Source organism: Pseudorca crassidens, chromosome 10 (assembly GCF_039906515.1).
Source record: "Pseudorca crassidens isolate mPseCra1 chromosome 10, mPseCra1.hap1, whole genome shotgun sequence".
Classification (NCBI taxonomy): Eukaryota; Metazoa; Chordata; class Mammalia; order Artiodactyla; family Delphinidae; genus Pseudorca; species Pseudorca crassidens.
In genome coordinates, this window is record NC_090305.1 from 37,691,634 (window position 1) to 37,715,850 (window position 24,217).

At 43.0% G+C, this 24,217-nt stretch overlaps 1 protein-coding gene across 1 annotated transcript in view; it reads right to left on the reverse strand.

Annotated features, from left to right (window-relative positions):
* TBC1D22B (TBC1 domain family member 22B) overlaps positions 1-24,217 on the reverse strand; it is a 64,944-nt gene that overhangs the window by 37,393 nt on the left and 3,334 nt on the right. Inside the window, exons 2-7 of the mRNA XM_067753129.1 lie at positions 14,905-14,961; positions 6,930-7,237; positions 4,448-4,627; positions 3,842-3,912; positions 2,304-2,432; positions 982-1,047 (exon numbers count right to left, since the gene is read on the reverse strand). Coding sequence (XP_067609230.1) covers positions 982-1,047; positions 2,304-2,432; positions 3,842-3,912; positions 4,448-4,627; positions 6,930-7,237; positions 14,905-14,961 — 811 coding nt within the window. The remainder of the gene's footprint in view (positions 1-981; positions 1,048-2,303; positions 2,433-3,841; positions 3,913-4,447; positions 4,628-6,929; positions 7,238-14,904; positions 14,962-24,217) is intronic.

A 24,217-nucleotide genomic window follows, 5' to 3' on the forward strand; every position in this document is an offset into this window, starting at 1 on the left:
CCGGGAAGATCCCACATGCCGCGGAGCGGCTGGGCCCGTGAGCCATGGCCGCTGAGTCTGCGCGTCCGGAACCTGTGCTCCGCAAGGGGAGAGGCCACAACAGTGTGAGGCCCGCATACCACCAAAAAAAAAAAAAAAAAAAAAAAAGGAAGGAAGGGGACTTCCCTGGTGGTCCAGTGGTTAAGACTCTGTGCTTCCTATGCAGGGGGCACAGGTTCGATCCCTGGTTGGGGAACTAGGATCCCACATGCTGCGCGGTGCGGTCAAGAAAATAAATAAATAAAAATAAAAAGGAAGGAAATTCTGACACATGCTACAACATGGATGAACCTTGAAGATATTATGCTAAGTGAAACAAGCCAGTCACAAAAGGACAAATACTGTATGATCCCACTTATTTGAGGTACCTGGAATAGTCAAATTCATAGACACAGAAAGTAGAATGACAGTTGCTGGGGGATGGAAAGTTATTGTTTCATGTGTACAGAGCTTCAGTTTGGGAAGATGAAAAAAAGTTGTAGAGATGGATTGTGGTAATGGTTGAACAACAATATGAATGTACTTAATGTCACTGAACTGTACACTTAAAAATGGTTAAAATGGTAAATTTTGTTATGTATGTTTTCTACACACACACACATACACACCACTACCAGCTAGGTAAAGCAGAGCAAACACAGGACAAGGAATTCTAGGGTGTAGTTTCTGTCTTCATTCTGTCACCAGGTAGACTCAAGATGCTAGGCAAGTCCCTTAGCCTCTCAAAGTGCTACTCAGCCCACAGGTTTGTTATGAGGATTGAATGAGAATGCATAAGAAAGTGCTCTGAAAGGACCAAAGCTCCTTTGGGAACACAAGGTACGATCACGATTAGCCTTAAACCTGCCCAAGCCTAGAGGGAGGGCTAGGCACACATCCACACAGAGGGTGCCACAGAAGAATGGGGGGAGGAGGACTGAGAATGTTGAGCACTTCCCTCACCTCCTGTACAAGTGGTTGCTGGAACAATGGAATGAGAGGATTCGTCCTTGGAATGTCGATGTGAATCTGAAAAAGAGAAGCCGTATCCAAAAACACAAATGCCAGTTTGTTCTTTTGAGAAGTTATTTTCTTAGGAACCGGAAATCAAGGGAGTAAGAGTGAGAGCACAATTTACCTTTAGAAAGAATTGACTGACATACAAAAATAGTCTAGTTAAACCTACCTACCTGTGCATCTGGAATACATTCCCATGACAGCAATAGCTTTTTGAACAGTGAGGAAACCTTCCCAAATAAACCACTTACACTAAACAGCAATAGGCTTCACAACTTAAGAGAATCACCCGCTTTTTTCCTATTGTCTGGAATCTGTTTTACTCTGGGCTGGTACTTATTTAACAGGTATGATCAAAATGTGTACGTCTCTTTCAGATTCTTACTCAACAGTTCCCAAGAAGTAAAAGAGCTCTGAAAGCTGCAAAAACATGCCAGGATAGAGAACTAGACGGAGCTGGCCTTTAATAACTGGCACTGAAAGTTCTGACTTCTGTTACCAAAGAAGTCATGATGATTGGTTTTGGCTTCGGGATTTCCCAAATGTCTAACAATCCTAAGGACTGTGTCAATAGCCGCAGAGGCTACTTCAATTCTTGGAGCTTGTTGTAGACAGTTGCCTCCCCCAGTATTTTCCCCTCTGCAACCACGAGACTCCCCTTCACACCCTCCACCTTTCTGCAGGCTGTGGGGACCACTATGCGCAACGATAGAACACTCCCTGCTAAGGCTGCTGAGGGCTATGGCTCCTGCAGACAGACAAACACAGTTGCTAAAGAGGCACTGCAGCTGCCAGAAGGACACACTGATGTCACAGTCCAGAGGGATGGACCACAGAGTGAACTCATCTTTCAGCTTGTGTCCCATAACCCTTACTACTCTCTGTGTGGTCTGTGGACCAGCAGCAGGTGGCATCACCTGGGAGCTCATTAGAAGTGAAGGTCTCACCCCAGGCCTCCTGAATTAGAATCTGCATTTTACCATAATCCCTAGTTGGGATTTTATCATAATCCTAGATGATGTGTACGCACATTAAAGTCAGAGAAGCACTGCCACTGACCAGGACCCCCCAGAATCTATCTATTTAAAATGGCTAAGATAAGAGCTACTGAATTAGAAAGAGGGGAAGTAGTTCTGGGAATAAATTTAATTCCTAAACAGCACACTGTAGCCTGAAGACTTGGAAAACTCGCACCCCAAGAGCACTTCCAGGAGCCACACCTTAAGATTATGACTAGTGAGCAAAAGGGCAGCAGGCGATGACTGTACCTGTCTGTAGGTATCCTGGTGATGTTCCTCATTTCGAGAGTCATAATACTGTTCAATGAAGCCAAAATACTCCTCCCGCTTCCGCTGCAAGGTCAACTTCCTCCTCTCGGTGTTTGCTGGGAGATAGCCCTGTAGACAGGACTGCTAGTCAGATGGGGACAGGCACTGGTTGGATGAATCCTTACTTTTTATTTTAGCCTGAGCAGTGGCTTAGAAACTATCAAAGGAACCGAAAGAAAGCTGCCAAGACACAAGCGTAAATCCCATCTTGGTTCTGGCCACCCAGTGTTTGCCCTCTCCTCATTCAATGAGATGCACATGTGGGCAGATGAAGCACGGCCAGCCAGGGTTATTTACCCCTGCACCCCCTGCACTGCGCTAGGAGCGGGTACTACTGGAGCACTGCGGAGCTCCGGAGCTGGCAACAGTAGAGAAGCGAATGTAGGTCAGTAGGAGGGAACTGGACCCGAGTCAGGACCTCCTGGGGCTGCGTGTGCATGAGGCAAACCTTCCCAGGGTCACGGGGAGGTGGCCACCTCTGTGGCATATCTCAGTGGTGTGCCACGTGAGTCGGTGCCGTTTACACATTCTTTTCTACGGTAACATTCAGAATTACCAGCTTAGGAACCTGAATGGAATCTGTGACACAGCAGCTGCAACGTCCAGACACAGAACTGCTGGCAGCAGCCCCCCTCCTGGCCCCAGCTCCAGGCCAACTTACATTATTATCCCTGGTCTAGATCCCACTCTCAATTCTTACATCTCTTGTTCCCCTTCCATTCTCACCACATCTACTTCTAATAGCATTCAAACTTAGAAGAAGCTGGGGCAATGATTACACGGCTGCAAGACTGGGGGTGGGGGCAGTCAGGAGAGAGCCATCCTCTTGCAGGCAGCTAAGGGATACATTCCATAGCGAGCGAGCGAGCAAGCGCCTGGAGAGCAGGGGCTGTGCCGTCTCCACTTCCCTATATCCTCACAGCACCTGGCACCATGCCTGGCGAACAGCAGGCCCTCAGTAAATCCTTATAGGATTTATTGAACGAATGAATGAATTTTACAGGCTCAGGAAATCAAAGTGTTCGTATCACAGTGACAGGCACAGTGCTCCGTTACTTAGTGAAAGTGGGACTAGTGCAGGCTTCTGAGGGAGGCCCGTTTATCAACTCTTCACAGTTGCAAAGTGGGTTTCAACCACCTTGGTTATTCCTACTGAAAAAGGAGGGAAGCCCAGGGAATGTGGGAGCCTGTTCAAACAAGTACTGGCTCACCCAGCCTCACTGTATTCTTCCTCCTTGGTGCTGAGAAGGCGAGATCAGGACTATAGGCACAAACGTGTGCTCTTCTACATGTGTGGGAATAAACTCTCAAGAATGTGTTTCTTTATGCAAAGCAATAGGACTACGGTCCCACAGGTCTGTCACATCCAGTAGGACTAGAGAAGTCTACGGTGCAAGACTTATGTGACCAGACTAACCTCAGCAGGTAAGAAGGGCTGTGTGAGGCTCACGCTTCTCTACACAGTGGGTAGAACTCACCGACAGGAGTCTCCAGGTTACAGGCCGAACCTCCCTGGGAACCCCTGGCCAGCTACACTTCCTCAGTTCATCTGCAAATAGATAAAGGCTTTGTTGGATTTAGCCCTTCCCACAGATGCCCTAAGACAAGCCTCAGCCAGCGCTGCCTGGTGCCTCCCACCGTTCCAGTAGGACGATTGCCATCGCCACCGCCACCACTGCTGCTGCCACCACCGCCAACAGCTACCGACAAGCACAGGGAAAAAGCCCAAAACACAGCCCTGAGCAGCAAAGTGCTCTGCAGCAGTGATCCAGTCAGCTCAGAGATTAGAGTTACAGGGGAAGAGAAAGGCCAGTAGGTGTGGATTTCAGTAAGAATCACCTGGAGGTAGGGGAGACCAAAGCCAGAATAGCTACAGGCCACAGAATCCAGTCCCACCTAATTTGGTCCCTAGTTCCTAGTAACATATTTCTGACTTAATACCTGCATGTCACTTCAATGGGCACCAGATCAGGAGATGCTGGAAAAGTAAAAGAAGGAAGAATAAAGAGCAATAGCTTCCAGGTCTCTGAGAATTCCAGTCACCGAGAGGTCCTAGCTTTGGCCCAGGGCTCACGGGGACTCACCTAAGTCGGTGTTGTGGCTGGAGAGAAGCTGACGGAATTTTTCTAGGCGGGTTTTCTCCCGGACAGTCATCGGGGGTGCCCCAGAAGCGTTCTGGTCCGAGATCCGGGCAACAAGGGGGATGATGGGTCGGAGAGGGAGTGACTGCTGTTTGTGGAGTGGGTTCCTCAGGCATGTATCACCTGAGATAATTTGAAAGAGAAAGAGAACAAGCTGTGTGAAGAGCACAGATTCTGAGAAACCTTAAACCTGACTGTTGAGCACTGGTCTCCTCCACCAGAGCTGCGGCTTCATGGTTTGTGCGCTGCCTGAAGGTGCTCAGTGTGGAGCGGCCAGGGGATGGAAACCCAGCTGCGCTCCATTCATCCGCCCAGAGGAAGGGCTGCGTTTTTATCATACATACCAAGGCACCTTATGTGCAAACAGAGACTCCAGCTGCGGTAGCAAATTTGACAACATTTTTTTGTGACTTCAGAGGAAAATCAATTGTTTTCTTTCTACCCCAACCTGGAACTTTTCTTGGTGCCTAATAGCAAGTTTTGGGGCAACGCAGTCAAAGGCAGTGCTTGCCTTCCTTTTCCACGTCACAGAGCACAGAGAAAATGACACTGTAAAGCACACCGCCATGAAAGGAGGTGGCTGCTCTCCCGAAGCCCCAGCCCTAGCCAGCTGCCCCAAGGGCTGAGGGGATCAATACCTCTGGCACAACTCTCACCTGTTCTTGGCCCACTAGTTGTGCTCTGCACACAGGTGAGAGGCTCTGGCCTAAGGCAGGTTCCTCTGCGCTCGCATATTTCTCACCAGCCAATCACATTTCTCTAATTGAAATGACAGGAACACAGACTCAAGCTGAACTCTGTGTCCAGTTCTAGACACTTCTAAACTAGATGGTAGGTAGGAGAAATGAGCAGTATAGGACTAACATTTATTGAATGCTTATTAAGGCATTATGCTCGTCACAGTTACATATGACCTCTCATCTGATGCTTACAACATACGGTAGGAATTTATCGCTATTTTAGAGATTAGGAAACTGTAGCTCAGAGAGGTGAAGTAATTTGCAAGAGAGAGCTGAGATACCACCTTAGGTCTGCCTGATTCCAAAACCCTTATTTATTTTACTACCCCAAATGAAACTCAGTTTTAAATTCTGATTGTCCTTTCATGACTGTTTCATATTCTTTACATATTAGGGCCTTAAAAAGTAGTAGTCACAACAAGAATAAAACAGTGAATACTCATCAACCAGCATGACAAGAAGGTTTACAGGAACAAGTGCCACGGAGTACTTGGCTTGGATGCCTAGTGTAACACGGGGCCTAGGAAACGCAGACCACACGCTGCAGAGCTCAGACCAGCGCGCACTTTCGGAATCAGTGACTGACAGACACAGATGGTCCCAGGAGGGAACCTCGTAACAGGAATGGTCTGGGCAGTCCTGGCTGCACAAGGGCAGCTCATTAGGGATGGTGGTGGGGCCTTCCCTCACACTGGGACCCCGTGGAGACCCTCAATCATGTGTGAAGACACTGCCACAGCCTGTAGCTGTGGCCACCCTGTCAGTGGACACTGAATGCCTGTCCTGGGCACGTCATTGAAGGTTCAAGCTGGGGCCCGAATCAGCCACGGAAAGTGACCATGGAATGATTTTAAAGGCCTTTCAGCCTAATTTCCTGACCACAACCTTAGTCTGAAACTGTAAAAGAAGTTCTCTTAGAACATGAGCCAGGACACGCGCCAGGGCTCTGGCATTCTACTTTCTTTTCATCCTTTACCAGTCAGCTGTTTGAACTTTCACTAGCTTGAGGGTACTTCCCCCTCCAGCTCAGAATAACTGGCTTCCATAAAACCCTTCAGGGCAACATTAAATACAGCAATGGATATTTAAAAGAGTACACCGGGCATCCCCAAACATCTGATAAAGCCACCATCATCTCAACCAGTTACTGCTGCCAGTTTCCTGAAAAGAAAGGGTATCTCCTCCCGCCCCACCCAACCTGGTGGGCAGGGAGCCGTGACACAGGGACTCCGTCCCTCAGGAACAGGAAAAAGACAACCTATGCTAGTGCTGTTCCCCACAGCTGAGGAAGTCAACCAACAGTGCCAAACATTTGTGAAATTCGGCCACTAACAACTGTAACTACATATAGTCAATAGTCTTCAACCTGAGCAGGCCTAAAGCAATGTGAAGCAACCAAACCACAGAAGTTTTGGACCCCACCACAGGTAAAGGAAGAAGAGAATGGCAGGCAACACTCGGGTGTCAGGAAGTGAAACCCCGGGTCCCAGGGCCAGGCAGCCATCCAGGTGGGAGAAGTAAGTACAGCTCAGGACCAGTTAGGCTCACTGATGTCCCTCAGGCTTGAGCTCGCCTATTTATCACCCAGTGGAAGATCTGAGGGAGGCCCTAAAAAAACCTGTTTTTATTTAAAATGCACTCTGCCGAAGAGGCTGAGCCTAAGGAGGGGAGCTGGACAGACTTACTGGAATTTCTGGACAGCTGGGCGTCACTGCTGGACTTTATAACCTTGTGGCTGGCAGGAACTTCGGATGTCGTGGACTGGGACCGTTCTGGTCTCACTCTCAGCTTGCTATGGTTTTCTAGCACTTGGGCAGCAGTTGCCAAAGCAACTTTTGAGTTCAGAGTTTGGAAAGAAGGGGAGGAAAAGTCCTCTTCCTCGTCATCGCCAATGTCCCAAGCATCACTGGTGTTCCGGGCAAACTCATGAAAACTGGAGGCCTTCTTATTCTTCAGAGGAACCGTGCTGACTTTTGACCGCTCTTTAATGAAGCTTTAAGAAAGGAGACACCGTTACGAAGGAATGGTCTGACACATCTGACCATCTTCACTTGCTTAATATAATATTAACAGTATTATAAACTACCTCACGCACAATCATTACCTTCTTCAAACAAAAAATATCCATTTCCATTCCTCATCTGATGCATCCAGACCACCTCTATGCTGCAGAGCCAGACAAAACAAGGACAGCAACGCTCTCCAAATATTCCATGTGCTCCTCTATACTTTCCAGCCCCCCTGCACTTAGGTGATGCTATATGACTAGTTCTGGCCAATGGGCTAAGGAGAGAAGTGAGGCAGTCCCTTCGGAGCCAAAGTATAAAAGAACAGGTGTGAGTTCTCTGTAAGCTTTCTTCTATCATGACAACTCCAGATGGTGGCGCCTCCCTCAGCCTGGATAACAGAGTGACCATGTGGAGCAGAGCCTGCCCACCACACACACCTGACTCTACTCTGGACAGGTGGTGTGAGTGAGAAATAAGCCTTTGTTGTGTCAATCCACTGAGATTTCAGAGTTAATCTGTTATGACAACATGACCTAAACTATTTTTTAAAGCAGGACATCAACTACTGGTAGAACAAGAGACAATTTTAGGTAGCCCACATGTATTACGAAACACTGAGTTCCAAAATGAACAAGTTGTTCCCTTTTTATTCTGTTGAAGTCCTGCTGCCCTTGAGGAGAGATCTGAGTTCGCTGCCACTCTGTCTTTACAACTATTTTTTAACAAAGTGAGGGCAGTCTCAGGATCAACATTTTGTAAGAACAGAATCTGGCTTAGAATTTAATTAATAAGATTGTTTTGTGTTTCACTGTACTTATTTTTAAGGTTACTTTCTATTTTTGGCAAATGATACTGGTTTTCCACTTAGGGAACTAATAAGGTTTATTTTAAAAATAAATTAACTGAGTATATACAAGTTTATTTTTTCAAATGTATTTAATAAATAATAGCATAGAATACAGCAAAAAAATCGTGGAGACAGTACATGACTGAATAATAGAAATAAAGTGCACAATAAATGTAATGCGCTTGAATCATCCCGAAACCATCTCCCCACGCCGCCCCCCAGTCCATGGAAAAACTGTCTTCCATGAAACCAGTCCCTGGTGCCAAAAAGGCTGGGGACCACTGATGTAGACCTTTCCTACTTTCCTGCACTTTTCCTCTTCTTTTTTTTTTTTTGGCTGCACCATGTGGATTGTGGGATCTTAGTTCCCTGACCAGGGATCGAGCCCGTGCCCCCTGCAGTGGAAGTGTGGAGTCTTAACCACTGTACCGCCAGGGAAATCCCCCTGAACTTTTCCTCTCTGTGAACTCCTTAAGGGCTGGGGGCCCTTATTCTGGTTCCAGGGGACTAGGTAGTTGGGACATTTCTAATTCAGTCTTAATTAGCATCCCTGAGGACTGGAATGCGAGGCGTAAAAACATCATTAAAATGCCTGTTTCCCTCAGCAAGGCAGGGCAACTCTAGACTAAAAACAAGGCTCTGCTGGAAGAGCTGAAGTTCCCCCATTTCCGAGAGATGTTTCTTCCCTTTGGGTAGAGGTGGGTGGTCTAATACCCATCGCATCTCCCTAGATATGTCCAATAGTTATTCTGAAAGATAATTGTTCCTAACATTGATAAATACAGACTCGTAACTCATACAGCTCATCGGAAAGTCCCTATTATTAACACCAAAAAAGGTATCACTGAGGCATATTTTCAAACACTAGTCTCACACAAAGGAAAGGAAAATACATCACGCTATCACTGAGGATGCAGGAGATAACATAAGATTACAAGAAGTAACAGTTCAAACGTGAAGGAGGGCTTCCCTGGTGGTGCAGTGGTTGGGAGTCCGCCTGCCGATGCAGGGGACACGGGTTCGTGCCCCGGTCCGGGAAGATCCCACATGCCGCGGAGCAGCTAGGCCCGTGAGCCATGGCCACTGAGCCTGCGCGTCTGGAGCCTGTGCTCCGCAACAGGAGAGGCCACAACAGTGAGAGGCCCACGTACCGCAAAAAAAAAAAAAAAAAAAAAAAAAACATGAAGGAAACAAGATACCATTCTCCATCCACTAAATCAGTAAAGATTTAAAGATGCATCCTCTTTGGTGCTAACTAAGGTGTAGTGAGACCAGCTCTCTAATACTGCAGGTGGGGGTGTATGTTGTACCACCTTCTGGAAAACAATCTGGCAACATACACACCATGAGCCTGAAAATGATTCATAATTTCTGACCATAAGAAAATAATCATTGAATCAAACAAAGGTGATCTAAAACAGTTTATAATGGTATTATTTATTTTGGTTAAAAACTACAAACAATATAAACATCTAGAAATTGCAAATGATGAGATATATTATGTTTCAGCCACCAGATGGAATGCTATACTGCTTAACGAAAATCACATCTTGAAGGCTATTTAATAACACTAGAAAATGATCTCAATAAAGTGAAAATTGAACCAAAATTATATATTTTTTATGATCTCTATATTTCTTAGAAAGTATATGCACAGAAAAGACCAGGAATAAAATGCATCAAAATGTTAACATTGCTTATCTCTGGGCTATGGAATTATAGGTGATAAATTTAATTTTTATAATTCTCTGAATTATTCATGTTTTCTACAATGAGCATATTATTTTTATTAATCACTGGAAAAGGTTGTTTTGTTGGCTTTTGTCAATCCCCAAAGTAAAAGTACTGAATGAACAATCAAAAATGAACAAGAGGGCTTCCCTGGTGGCGCAGTGGTTGAGAGTCCGTCCACCGATGCAGGGGACACGGGTTCATGCCCCGGTCCGGGAAGATCCCACATGCCGCGGAGCGGCTAGGCCCGTGAGCCATAGCCACTGAGCCTGCACGTCCGGAGCCTGTGCTCCGCAACAGGAGAGACCACAACAGTGAGAGGCCCGTGTACCGCAAAAAAAAAAAAAAAAAAAAAAAAAAAAAAAAAAAAACAAGAGCCCAAATCAAAGAAAACAAAACTGAGGCAGTGCAACGCAAAAATCTGCACGTCAAAAATCTATGAGCCAGTAAAGCAATTATACCCCAATAAAGATTCTTTTTTAAAAAAAAGCATCTGGAAATATTAAAAAAAAATCATCCATGAGCCAGAGGCAAATTACTTCTCTGCAGACCTCTTGAGGCTGTATGTTCTGGAGTCATCACTATGCTTCTCCTCTGTGAAAGGAGATCCAGGATCCACAACCTGCAGTACTCACCCCAGTGGGTTCACTGTCAAGAACAAATAGGTGGATGTGTAAGAAAGATCTGCCATCAAAAACATGCTGCATAGGAGTATGCGGCTATTGTTATTGTTTTCCTCCTTAGAGACCACGGGTACCTCAAGATGGCACAGGACGATTCCAATGGAGTGATAAAGAGTACTTTGGACGCCAAGGTTATTTTTTTTTTCCCTTGGTTGATGTTTCTTAAATACCCTCTTGATGTCTTAAGAATTCTTTAAATAAACCACGAATCAAGAAGCTGAATTTTAACTCAGGTCAAGGAACTGACTAGATGCTATTAGTCTAACATTGGGTGAAGCATATGCACACCCTGGAGTGGATCAAAACACTGCACCAGGGACTTCCCTGGTGGCACAGTGGTTAAGGATCTGCCTGCCAGTGCAGGGGACCTGGGTTCAAGCCCTGGTCCGGGAAGATCCCACATGCCGCGGAGCAACTAAGCCCGCGAGCCGCAACTACTGAGCCTGCGCTCTACAGTCCGTGCTCCACAGCAAGAGAAGCCATGGCAATGAGAAGCCCGTGCACCGCAACGAAGAGTAGCCCCCCTCGCTGCAACTGGAGAAAATCTGCGCGCAGCAACGAAGACCCAATGCAGCCGAAAATAATAATAAATTTAAAAAACAAACAAAAAAATACCGCACCAAGAGATGGGCCATGGTGAGTGTCAGTAAAATATTAATCCAGGTAATTCTAGCTGGGGGTACCTTTGGCTTATAGGCTGCCTAATTTTAACATGGTCCCAACTAATCTATAACTAACCTGAGGCACAATAATGCCACAGTGTGGCTTGAAGTTTAACCAAAATTACTTAAACAGAACTATATCAAAGTTACAACCAACCTGGCCTCGCATAGACACCTTCACCATACCTCCTTACATCTGTATGCCAAATTATAGTTTGTTTGTTATATGGGTTAGGAAACAAAAGATCAATCATTCTGTGATTTGATGAATACTATGTTGTTTTACTGAGACGGCTGTTCACTTAATAGAAATACAACACAAATTTATTTAGAAAAATAACGTTTGACACTGGTAAAGGGGTGTGAAGCAAGTGGGGAATTTGCTAAATCCAGTCATATCAATGACTAGTGTGGCTTCACATGAACTAGATTTATAACTCAGAACTAGGATATCAATTCAGAAAACAATAAGTTTAGAAGTTTATCATACCATCAAGTGGCCAATGGGGCCGCTCTGCGGTAAGACTAGTTTTATCTGAGCTATAAAAATTATTGCAGGCAATATTATCACTAATGGTAATAATTTGGCAAATGGAAGTCAAAATACACAGACAGGTAATGACTTGCTGTGCTCGTGCAGTTTAGATGATTGAAGACCCAATGTAAAGGCTTCTGCTGTAATGAGGATTAACCACACAGTAATTAATGGTAGCTTGAAGTGGAACGGTAATCAGGTAGCGGAGAAAGTAATAAAAATGTCCCAATAAAGGTACTCAAATAAGGGCAATAAATGTTTTATTGTAACAATCTGGAATTGTAAAATGGTCCAGTGCAGACCTAGATGTTGTCCCAGATTGTAGAGTGGTAATACCAAACCACCACATGCACAAAAAAGGGATGCAATTTATTCAGTGACAATTATATTCCTCCCAAATTGCAAAGCTAAATAACTACTTCTACTGAAAGTATGAATGCAACTCTGCTGAATGACCAGTGGAAACAGTCATGGTTTTATATCATTAATAGGTGGGAAAAGGGGACTTCCCTGGCGGTCCAGTGGTTAAGACTCCGCGCTTCCACTGCAGGGGGCGCGGGTTTGATCCCTGATCGGGGAACTAATATCCCGCATGCTGCGGTGCAGCCAACAAATGAACATAAAAATAAATTAAAAATAGGTGGGAAAAACAAGAGTATATAAAGTTTGCCTTGGCAGTGTGGGATATGGTGATATTCCTCAAGACCTGCCTTAAATACAGAATCAGGGAAAACTCAGTTGATGACAGATGCAGAGAAGGTATGGTGACTTTGACCCAAACATAAAATAGGATAGTACATCCCACTGCCTTATATACAGGTGGATGGCAGATTTTACGTTAGCCATGTGTTTACCAAAGGCCATTATAAATTATGCTGTAATGGATATATTACCAATCAACAAATCCTGGCTGCGAACAGAACTGGCTACAAGGAACAGAATACTCAACTATGACGCTTAAGTTGTAAAGACCACGATGTCAGGGCACTGAGCTGGTGTCTCTGCAATTCTCTTGTCTTTCCCTCAGGGTACAAGTTAACTGTTACAGTTCTTCACATCTCATTTTCTTTTCTTTTTTTTTTTAAATTAATTTATTTATTTTTGGCTGCGTTTGGTTTTCATTGCTGTGCGTGGGCTTTCTCTAGTTGTGGCAAGCAGGGCTACTCTTCGTTGCAGCGTGCGGGCTTCTCATTGTGGTGGCTTCTCTTGTTGAGGAGCACGGGCTCTAGGCGCACGGGCTTCAGTAGTTGTGGCATGCAGGCTCAGCAGTGTGGCTCGTGGGCTCTAGAGCGCAGGCTCAGTAGTTGTAGCGCACGGGCTTAGTTGCTCCGCGGCATGTGGGATCTTCCCGGACCAGGGCTCGAACCTGTGTCCCCTGCATTGGCAGGCGGATTCTTAATCACTGCACCACCAGGGAAGCCCTTCGCAACTCATTTTCACACTAACACATTGAAAAGCAGGAAATGTGAGTGGAGGCAAAATGCAGCTTTCTTCACAAAATGTTCTCTCTCTGGTCAAAAAAAGAAACTCCTTCCAAGAACCCTCCTTCAGGAGACTTTCTTTTACATCTCATTGGCCAGAACCAATGAGATGAGCCCATCATAGACCAGTCACTGGTATTACCAAGGAATTATTATAAAAGGCTTAAACTAACCCAGATACCTACTCTAAGTACACTGTCACCGGCTCAAGAACTGAATAGAACTGTGGTTCCTGAGCAAGGAAGAAGCAGGTGCAGGGAAGACTGTTGGGAAGGTAATTAATAGTGCCTGTTACACTGGCCAACAGACCAAAGAGTCCACGGATGGTAAAACGAGGAAATAAAATTCATTATACTTAATGAAAATATCACAAAACTACCACAGAAAACATGTTTCCCCTTAAGAAGATCTAATACAAGGTACATACTAAGAAACGTTAAGGAAAAACCCATTGTCTAAGTAAATGCAGGGACTTCATTCCTTCATTCCATAAATATTTACTCAGTGCCTACTATGTGCAACCTGCTGGTCTAGGTGCTAAGGGTACAGTGGTGAACAAAGAGCTTACACTCTAGTGGTTCCTGATATAAAAATTGTGCATTTTACAGAAATGAACAGCAGTCATGCCTCTATAGTAATTCAGAAGACTGTACCTTCTACACATTGGCCAAATTGCAAAAAGAATGAGTTTGTAGAATTATAGAAAGTTCACCACACATTAAGTTATTAAAAGAATATTAAAATATTGATGATGCATATTTGATAAGGTATTTTTCTAGGTATTCAAAATATTTTAATGTACATTATCTTTACTTCCCCGTTGACTATGAAGAAAGAAAGGGTAGATATTATCACACAGGCCCCTGAAGGATGAGAACCTGGGTCTCCTGTACCTCTCAAATCATTCAGCTTTCATTACCAGCAACAACTTTCCTAGAAATAAGTCTCTAAGATTAAGCCTGCTCAAAGATAGAGGCAAAAGTTCTTAGAACATGCGAGAAGACGACCCACCTCCTCATTTAAATTTATTGTGGCTGAATGATGGCCTATGAGAGAAAGATGTGATAAAGCGATAATTGGGGATACAAATACACATCCACACATCTTGGATTTAACTAGGGTCTCTGCTGTGTTAGAAAATAATTTACTAGAATTTTACTAGAAGAAATAGCCTTCAGGACAGGGTGTGGGGCGGGATTTAAAAAAAAAAGAAAAAAGAAATAGTCTCCAGGGAGCTTTTAACTCCATTGTCTGGCGGGGTTCCTTGAGTGTGTCAAAGAGAAAGAGGACCTGAAAACTGTCAGTCCCACAGTTATGTTCTATTTGCCTCAATTCTCAGAGAATAAGGAAGAGGGCAGACCTATATATATATTCAGAAGCAATGGGCCCCAGAAACCAGAAGAAGGTCACCAATCATTCAACTTCAGGACAATATTTAATCAATAAAGACCTTCTCACAGAACAGAGAATCCAACACCAAACCCCTACATATACCACCTTCCAATATAAGAAAAAAATCTCTGATGTAAGTTAATTTTCCCCTTAGTAATGGACTGCTTAGAGGTAAGAAGATTGCTCATCTTCTGATCCAAAACAGAGCAGAGGAGACACTAGAAAAGGTCCAAGTGGAAACTGTCATTTCAACAAAGTAGGGGAGGGTTTCAGGGTTTTAGGAGAAGTACATGCATGAAAGGAAAAATATCTTGACTTACTTTTTGGTGAGCCGAGGGTCCAAAGGAGGGTGCTGTGCTCCATACACGGGCTGGATGCTAAAAGCAAGGAAAAAAGGAAGAAGCAAGTTGTCAGGAAAGTAAATATGTTGGGTGAGTACCACCTGAATCACAACATTGGAAGGGACTTTGAGAAGCAGGTTGCCTCCAAGAACAACTATACCCAAGCCAAAGGATAGCACCCTACTCTTTAAAAAAAAATGTTCATCTTCCCTGGTGAGGTTTCAGTGCCCTACGTAACTGACTGTCAGGAAGTTCTATCTGTAAAGAAGGCAGCATGGAAAGGCTTTAGAGTTGGAGAGAACAGAGTTCAAATGCCAGTTGTGGCATCTACTACCTCTATAAACTTGCATTAAATTACCTGACCACTTTGAATATGCTTTCTCATCTATAAAATTGGAATATCACCTACCCCAAAGGACCACTTGGACTACAAGACAGTGAAGCAACACCACAAATCAAGAGTAGAGTGACCCACGGGACTCTCACACACTGCTGGTAGGGGTATAAAGAGATACGACCGCTTCAAAAATGTTTGGCTGTATCTAGGACGAACAAAATATGCATACCCTAAGACCCAGTATTTTCATTCCCAAATATATATCTTTAGAGAAATATATAGATATGTGTATCAAGAGATACATATAAAAGTGTCCATAGCATTATGGATCCTTTTAGCCCCAAACTAGAAACAACCCAAGTGTCTATCAACAGAGAAATAAACTGTCATGTGTTCACATAATAGAATACTTTACAGCAACGTAAATAAATGGAGTAAGGCTGAAAGTAATGTGAATGGATCTTACAAATGTCATGTTGAGCAAAAAAGCAAAGAATAAAAGAGTAGATACTATATAATTATATATATATATATACACTTCAGAAACTGACAAAAATGATTTCTATTGTTTAGGGATGCATCCATAGTAGTAACACTATAAAGAAAGCAAGGACTGATTAACATAAAAGGACGTGGTTATCACTGAGGGGAAGGAAGGAGGTGTGAGAGAGAACAGACACGGGGGATTCTGGGGTGTTCACTTTGAGATTATTTATCAAGTATTATACCAAACAATTGTTTCATGTACTTTTCTGTAGTAGTTCACAGTTTTTAAAAAAAAAAGAAAAAAAGAGTGACCTGAAAATAATTGTTTATCAATCCAAACTGTTAAGTACAAAGGTGACAGAAAAACATGTTTCAATATGTAAGAACTCAGGGAATATGGTCTCCCTGACTCCTTCCTGAAGAAACTACTAGAGGAAAAACTTCTATTAATAATGAAATAAATGGAGAAACTATAGCAAAAGGACTGATGGAGAGCATTTAATTGATTTTACCTTAAGCCTGAGTCTTAAATTTGAGGCTTTATGGTTGCAGAAGAGAATGTAAAAATAATGTAATTGGCAAATGTTAAAGTGGGATGGAGGAAAAAGTAGATTGAAATAAGTAGACTGATTTCCTTATCTTTTACTGACAAGGCTCAAAAGATATTTAAAGCTGATAGCTCAAGTAATATAGGTATAAGTATGTTTCAAGATATAAAATAAAACTAAGAAAAATAATCAACTAAAAGCAAGTGAGGAGGAGGCAGGAAATATAACTACTAATTTTATCATTACTCATGGCAGGGAGTCAATAGATACTGTCTGAAGAAATATGGTAAAAAGTTATACGCAATCACTAGAATAAAAAGATAAACCTTTCAAATCATCAGAATATACACATGCACACCCACCTCCCAAAGCAAGTACTGTCCTGATTGTGAAAGATTTTTTTAAAAGAAAATATTAAAAATAGAACTAAAACCAAATATATCAGTCTTTCCAATAAATATAAATGGGCTGAACTTTCCTATTAAAAGAAAAAGGAAAAAAAATAAATAAAGAAAGAAAGAAAGAAAAGAAAAGAAAAAGGATTATTGTCAATGGGGCTGGTTAAATAAATTACAGTACATCTGTTAAAAAGAATTAGGCAGTTCTACATCCACTGACATGAAACATTCATTGAAAAAAGATGCAGAGGGCTCTTCCCTGGTGGTGCAGTGGTTGAGAATCTGCCTGCCTATGCAGGGGACATGGGTCGGAACCCTGGTCTGGGAAGATCCCACATGCCACAGAGCAACTAAGCCCGGGCACCACAACTACTGAGCCTGTGCTCTAGAGCCTGTGAGCCACAACTACTGAGCCCATGTGCCACAACTACTGAAGCCCACGCACCCTAGAGCCTGTGCTCCACAACAAGAGAAGACACTACAAGGAGAAGCCTGCGCACCACAATGAAGAGTAGCCCTCGCTCTCCGCAGCTAGAGAAAGCCCGCATGCAGCAACGAAGACTCAATACAGCCAAAAATAAATAAATAAATTTATTTTAACGAAAAAAGATGCAGCATTATATGCACAATAATACCTCCATTTTTGTAAAAATCTTTAAAATAAAATATATCCACATAATTATATATGATCATGTCTATGTATTTATAGTGTATCTCTGAAAGAACACATAAGACACCAGTAGCAGTGGTATGGAAGTGGAACTGATGACTGGAGGGCCCTGTGACAGAGACTTAGTTTTCAGTGCAAACCTTTTTGTACCTTTCTGAATTAGTATTGTGTACATTATCACCTTTTTAAGAACTAAATTAAGCAATCTTAAGAGGGTTGGGAGGTTTAAATGGGATAATGTGTAAAAAGCCCTTCAGCACAATTTCTGCAGGTAGTAACACTAGCAAGTAGTGAGGTGAACGCTGCCTGGCACACACTCAGTGCTTAAGAAATGTTGGTTTTCTTCCTCCTTCCAATTTTTGTAATTTATTCCTTACCTAACATTTAGAAAATAGAACAAGTTTACCAAGTACCTACTTTGACATAACAGATGTGATCCTAAAGTTGCTTTTAAATAAAAATGTAGCCAATTCACGTTGATTTCTACTAAGATTCCAAAGGGGATATTCTTTTTTTTTAAAACATCTTCATTGGAGTATAATTGCTTTACAATGGTGTGTTAGTTTCTGCTGTATAACAAAGTGAATCAGCTATACATATACATATAACCCCATATCTCCTCCCTCTTGCGTCTTCCTCCCACCCTCCCTGTCCCACCCCTCTAGGTGGTCACACAGCATGGAGCTGATCTCCTTGTGCTATGTGGCTGCTTCCCACTAGCTATCTATTTTACATTTGGTAGTATATATAAATCCATGCCACTCTCTCACTTCCTCCCAGCTTACCCTTCCCCCTCCCCTTGTCCTCAAGTCCATACCCTATGTCTTCGTCTTTATTGTGTTAGCACGCGGTATTTGTTTTTCTCTTTCTGACTAACTTCACTCTGTATGACAGACTCTAGGTCCATCCACCTCAGTACAAATAACTCAATTTCGTTCCCTTTTATGGCTTAGTAATATTCCATTGTATATATGTGCAACATCTTTTTTATCCATTCATCTGTCGATGGACACTTACGTTGCTTCCATGTCCTGACTATTGTAAATAGAGCTGCAATGAACATTGTGGTACACGACTCTTTTTGAATTATGGTTTTCTCAGGGTATATGCCCAGTAGTGGGATTGCTGGGTTGTATGGTAGTTCTATTTTTAGTTTTTTAAGGAACCTCCATACTGTTCTCCACAGTGGCTGTATCAACTTACATTCCCACCAACAGTGCAAGAGGTTCCCCAAAGGGAATATTCTTGTGTACAATCTTTAGTTATGACTATGTCCCTGACTTTTTTAGTTGTAAGAATCCCTACTCCCTGAACTTCTCTGGAAGGTTAAGTAATTTGTAAATTAACCATCACATGTAGGACCACAGAAATACAAACAGTACTACTTGACTGTATTTATAGAGTATCCTAGGCAGAGGAAAAGAAGAGAGAGGGATTAAAGAATACAGGAAAGTTTGGCTTAGGGAGAGAAAGCTTAGACAAAACAAAAAGCACAAACAAACTAGAAAACCCAAAGGGACATTGATTTCTACTTTAATGTTTGCAAATACTCTGAGTACACCTGAACTCTCCAAGTCCATAAGCTTCTATGTTAGTAAAATATAAAGATCAGAGAATAAACTTTGCAGGAAGATTTCAATGGGTAAGTTGGATTGGGTGACTGAGTAGAAAAATATGAGAGAATCCTTAGGTTCTCTCCATAAATGAGTATTACCACCTGCCAGTAATCCATGCAGAAAAAAAACAATCCTAATTGTGCAGGTTTAAAGGCCAAAGGCATCAATTACCATCCAAAGACTAAATGAAGACAGACAGGAAGATCCTGGTGATTAAGGTGCTCAATTTCCTGGCATGTATAATTCACCTATCAACCTGCACCATCTACTCCTCCCAAACCCAAACTCAACTCTAGAGCAGGCTGGTCTCCACTCCACCTTCCAAAAACACCTTAAATACTAAACTGGGCTCTTCTGCCTACTCCATTTTCAAAATCTTATCTGTCCTAAAAAATTCCTTCAAATTCTACACCCACTGCCCCATAAGACCTTCTCTGAGCATCCACTAACCCATTCCTTCTCTGATTCCCTAAAATGCAGACATCAGGGCTTATATTGCTCAAAAAAAAAAAAAGCTATTTTTTTAAATAAACTAGATTTAGACCATAATATAGGGTACACCCAGGTAGATGCTTAACACCTACATAAGAAATAAGACCTTATTGGACTTCCCTGGCGGTTCAGTGGTTAAGACTCTGCGCTTCCAATGCAGGGGACGTGGGTTTGATCTCTGGTCAGGGAACTAAGGTCCCCCATGCTGCGTGGCACAGCCAAAAAAAAGAAAAGAAATAAGACACTATGGAGTTGAAACCCCAGCACAACGCTTCCTCCCTTCCTAGGAAACCATTTTATTGAATCTGGCATTTTTCACCCTCATTTTTGTTTTTACATGTTCTATGTATGTATCCCTAAACAATATATAGTGTTGCTTTGCATGTTTTAAAGACTTTATATAAATGACATCATACTGTATTTATGACTTACTTTGACGCTAAATCATAAATGCTACTTTAAATACTACTTAATTTCATGGCTGGCTGGCTGATTTCTCCAACACAAATTTAAGAAACATTTGCTCTACCACAAATGTAAAAGGCATTTAATTCACATTTTCAAAAACAAAGAAAAGTACAGAGAAGGATACAACATCCATGTACCCATCACTCTGACTTAACAAATATTAACACTTGTCACATTTCTGTTTTTAAGAAAATAAAGCGTTAGAGAGGCTTCTGAAGTCCCAGCTGCAGTCCCCAGCCCCATTCCCCTGCCTCCCCAAGAGATAACCACTATCCTGAAGTGGGCACAAAATCCTTCCCGTCTGCTTTTATACTTTTACATATATTCATGTATCCATAAACAACATATAATATCTTTTTTATGTTTTAAAACTTTACATAAAAGACTGCATGTACATATCGGGCTACATCTTGCTTTTCTCACTCAACAATGTGTTTTTACCCAGCTCTGCTTTTAAGTTTTTCTGATTACAGAAGTAACATATGTTAAGTGGAAAAACTGGAAAGGCAGTAATATACAGCATCCTCACCAGGGGAAGCTGTGCTGCCAAGGAGTTTTTCAGCTTCTACTGAGCAGTGGTGGCACCATGTCTTTTTCTGGAGTCCCCTCACCACCTGGCAGAGCATGACACACACCAGCAGGCACTTAACAATCCTTAGTGAGTCAAGGCTGGAACTATACAAAACCCAGGCCTCTGTTTAAGCTGACTCCTGTCTAGCTAGACCTAAAAACAAGAGGCAATCACACTGCCTCTCAGAGAAATCACACTGCACACACAGAGAAAAGAATGCCACGGGCTGTGCTACAACAAAGACAAAATGAAGCAAAAATCTCGGTCAATCTCTGTTGTTCTCTTCAATAAACCAACGCCAAAGGATGTATTGGCATAGCTGGTTCACGTAGTCGGAACGGTGCATAAAGCTTGGCAGGAAAAAATCAACAGGTGTTTGTTCAGCACTGACAGAGGAGCTAAAGCAAACATGGGAACAGAGCTATCCAATTCAAAGCCAAACATGCTGGCAATCAATGCAGGGTCACACACTCACTTGATGGAAGTCTTCCAGAACTGGCTGTTTCAGGGATAATTCAGTATCTCCTAGTCACTGACTTTATCAATAAAGCATTTCCAAGCTAAGAATAGGTGGTAATGTACCTGCCCAGATAGGCTGGGACCATTACACTGAGTCTACTATCAGATTCATTAGTGTTATGAAAAATGACCAAATGACAGAGACGGTTTCAGTTAAAAATCCATGGGCTCCTAAGTAATTCGAGTGATTAGACACTTTTCTCAACTTCACTGAATGTTCAAAGAGCTCCTTGACTTTCACAATAAACACTTTTGCTTAAAAAGAGGGAGAAGCCCTCCCCAGAAGGGTTGGAAATAAGAACGTGGGAAATGAGCCAGGCTTTGGCTCACATTTGTCTCTCCTACTCCAAGTCTCATCCGCATCTTTTCAATGGCAGCGTCCACACCCTTGGACTGGATGAGGTGCTTGGACAGACGGTGTCTAAACCTTCGCAGAGATTGAGGGAAGGGGGAAGCAGTAGCAGAGTGTGGATCAGAAGTCAAGAAATTTACAGTGTCCTTTGGGGCAAGTCACTTTCCCCCTCTGGCCTCAGTTTCCTCACTGGCAGTGCTCTTAGGGTGGAATTCTAACATTCTACAATTTCGTGACACTCAGATGTTCAGTGGGGCCAGTGATTCACTGCTTTCAAAAGCACAAGACAGAAAAACCCACTTCTGGCGTGCCCCCCCCCAAACCTACTCTTACCTGTAGATCATGCTTTTGTGAGTGACAGAGCAAAAGAGAAATATCCAGTGACACGAGTTGGAGTTGGCAAGTTTAACATTCAACGTCAGAACTGGTAAGAGCCTCAGAGCTCACTTAATCCAGACTTCTCATTTCATAGATAAGAAAACTGAGCATGGAGTAGTTAGTACGTTGTCCAAAAATGTGGCTTTTTCTGAGGATAGGACACCACAATCTTACCTGACCACTCAAGCCAGAAACCTGAAGGTGACATCTCTTTGGCACCTCCTTCTCCCTTACTCCCCAAATCCAATAATTTACCAAGTCCTGTAGATATTCCCAAACATGTCCTTTATTGCCATTGCCCTAGTCCAAGCCCTCTTAACCTCTCCCTCTACTAACTGCAGTAGCCTCCTAACTATAGCTGACTTGAACAACGGGGATTAGGGTCACCGACTCCACTCACAGCAGGGAGACCAGTTAGGAAGGTATAGCAGTGGTCCAGGCAAGAGAGGACTCAGTCTGATCCTGGTAGTAGGGGGAGAAGTGGTGAGAACAGCTCATATTCAGGATATATTGTGACAAGCCAACACAGGACTTGCTAATGAATTGGATGCGGCAGGAAGATAAAGAGAAGGATGAAAGACATTAGGATTTTTGGTCTGAGGAACTTGGTCAATGGGCCATTAAGTGAGATGGACAGAATACCTTTGCAGGAGTGGGCAGACGTGGAAATCAAGAGTTCTGCTTGGATGTGTTACGTGAGAGATGCTATTAGACAGCAAAACAGAGATGCATTAACTGTATGGTATCCAGGGACTTCCCTGGCAGTCCAGTGGTTAAGACTCTGCACTTCTACTGCAGGGGGCACAGGTTCGAACCCTAGTCGGGGAACTAAGATCCCACATGCCTCGTGGTGTGGCTAAAAAAAAAAAAAAAAAAAATTGTTCAGTATCCATACGGCAAAAGCATCCAGCACTAGAAATCAGGTTTCTTTCAGTCTAATTCAGGGCTATTTTTCTCAGTGGTTCTCAAAGTGCAGCTCCCAGATTAGCAGTAGCGGTATCCTTTGGGCACTTCTTAGAAGCTCAACTTCTCAGGTTCCACCTCAGACCTACTGAATTAGAAACTCTGGAAGTGGGCTTCCCTGGTGGCGCAGTGGTTAAGAATCTGTCTGCCAATGCAGGAGACATGGGTTCGAGGACTGGTCTGGGAAGATTCCACATGCTGCAGAGCAACTAAGCCCGTGAGCCACAGCTACTGAGCCTGTGCTCTAGAGCCTTTGAGCCATGGCTACTGAAGCCCGCATCCCTAGAGCCTGTGCTCTGCAACAAGAGAAGCCACTGCAATGAGAAGCCCGCGCACCACAATGAACAAACACGCAATGCAGCCAAAAATTAATTAATTAATTTTTAAAAAAAGAAACTCTAGAAGTGGAGCCTGGCAATCTGTGTTTTAACGAGCCTTCCAGGTGACTCATTACAGTTTGAGAACCACTGCTCAAAATCATACTTTTCATCGCTAACGAACACCTGACAGCCACAGAGACCCTGCATTAGGCTTCTTTGTGCCTCCGTAAACCCTCTGTCTATTTAACAATAGGTGGTATTTTTTTCCACCCAGGACTCACTGGGGGCTCCAGACACACCACTGATCAAAGTTTTTCAATTCCAGTTTCAGAAACTAGAGCAACTAGGAGAAACAAATAAAAATAGGAGCTACTGTAATCACAACTATCATTTTCATAATGGCTAATATTAGTGAGTACCTTCTATGTACTTTCTATGCATTATCTCATTTAATCCTCATAACAGCCTTATAAGGTAGTCTGTCCCCATTTTACAGATGAGGAAACTAAGGCACAAAGAGGTTAAGTAACTGCCCAAGGTCACACAGTTAGAAAGTGGCAGAGCTGGGATTTGAAACCAGGCAGTCAGGTTCCAGAGCTTGCATTCTTTTTTGTTTTTTCTCCTTTTTTGGAGATATAATTGACATATAACATTGTGTAAGTTTAAGATGTACATTCTGTTGGTTCAGTACACTTACAGTCGCCCTCCGAAGTTTGATCCACGGTTGGTTGAATCTGCGGATGGATGTGGAACCCACGGATATTGAGGGCCAACCATACTGCCATTTCATATAAAGGACTTGAGCATCTGCAGATTTTGGTATCTGAGGGGGTCCTGGAACCAATCCCCCCCAACACTGAGGGCTGACTGTACTGCAATATGATTACCACTGTCGCATTGGCTAACACCTCTATCATGTCACATAGTTATCATTTCTTCTTTGTGGTTAGAACAATTAAGATCTAGTCTCTTAGCTACTTTGAAGTTTATAATACAGTGTTGTTGACCATAATCACTATGCTGTCCATTAACTCTCCAGAACTTATTTATCTACTAGTTTCAAGTTTCCAGAGTCTTAACCACATGGTACATACTATGTCCTGTCTTCCTAGGCATCCACACAAGGACCATTTGATGTATTAAGTACATGGGGCTCTTATGAATGACTGAAAGA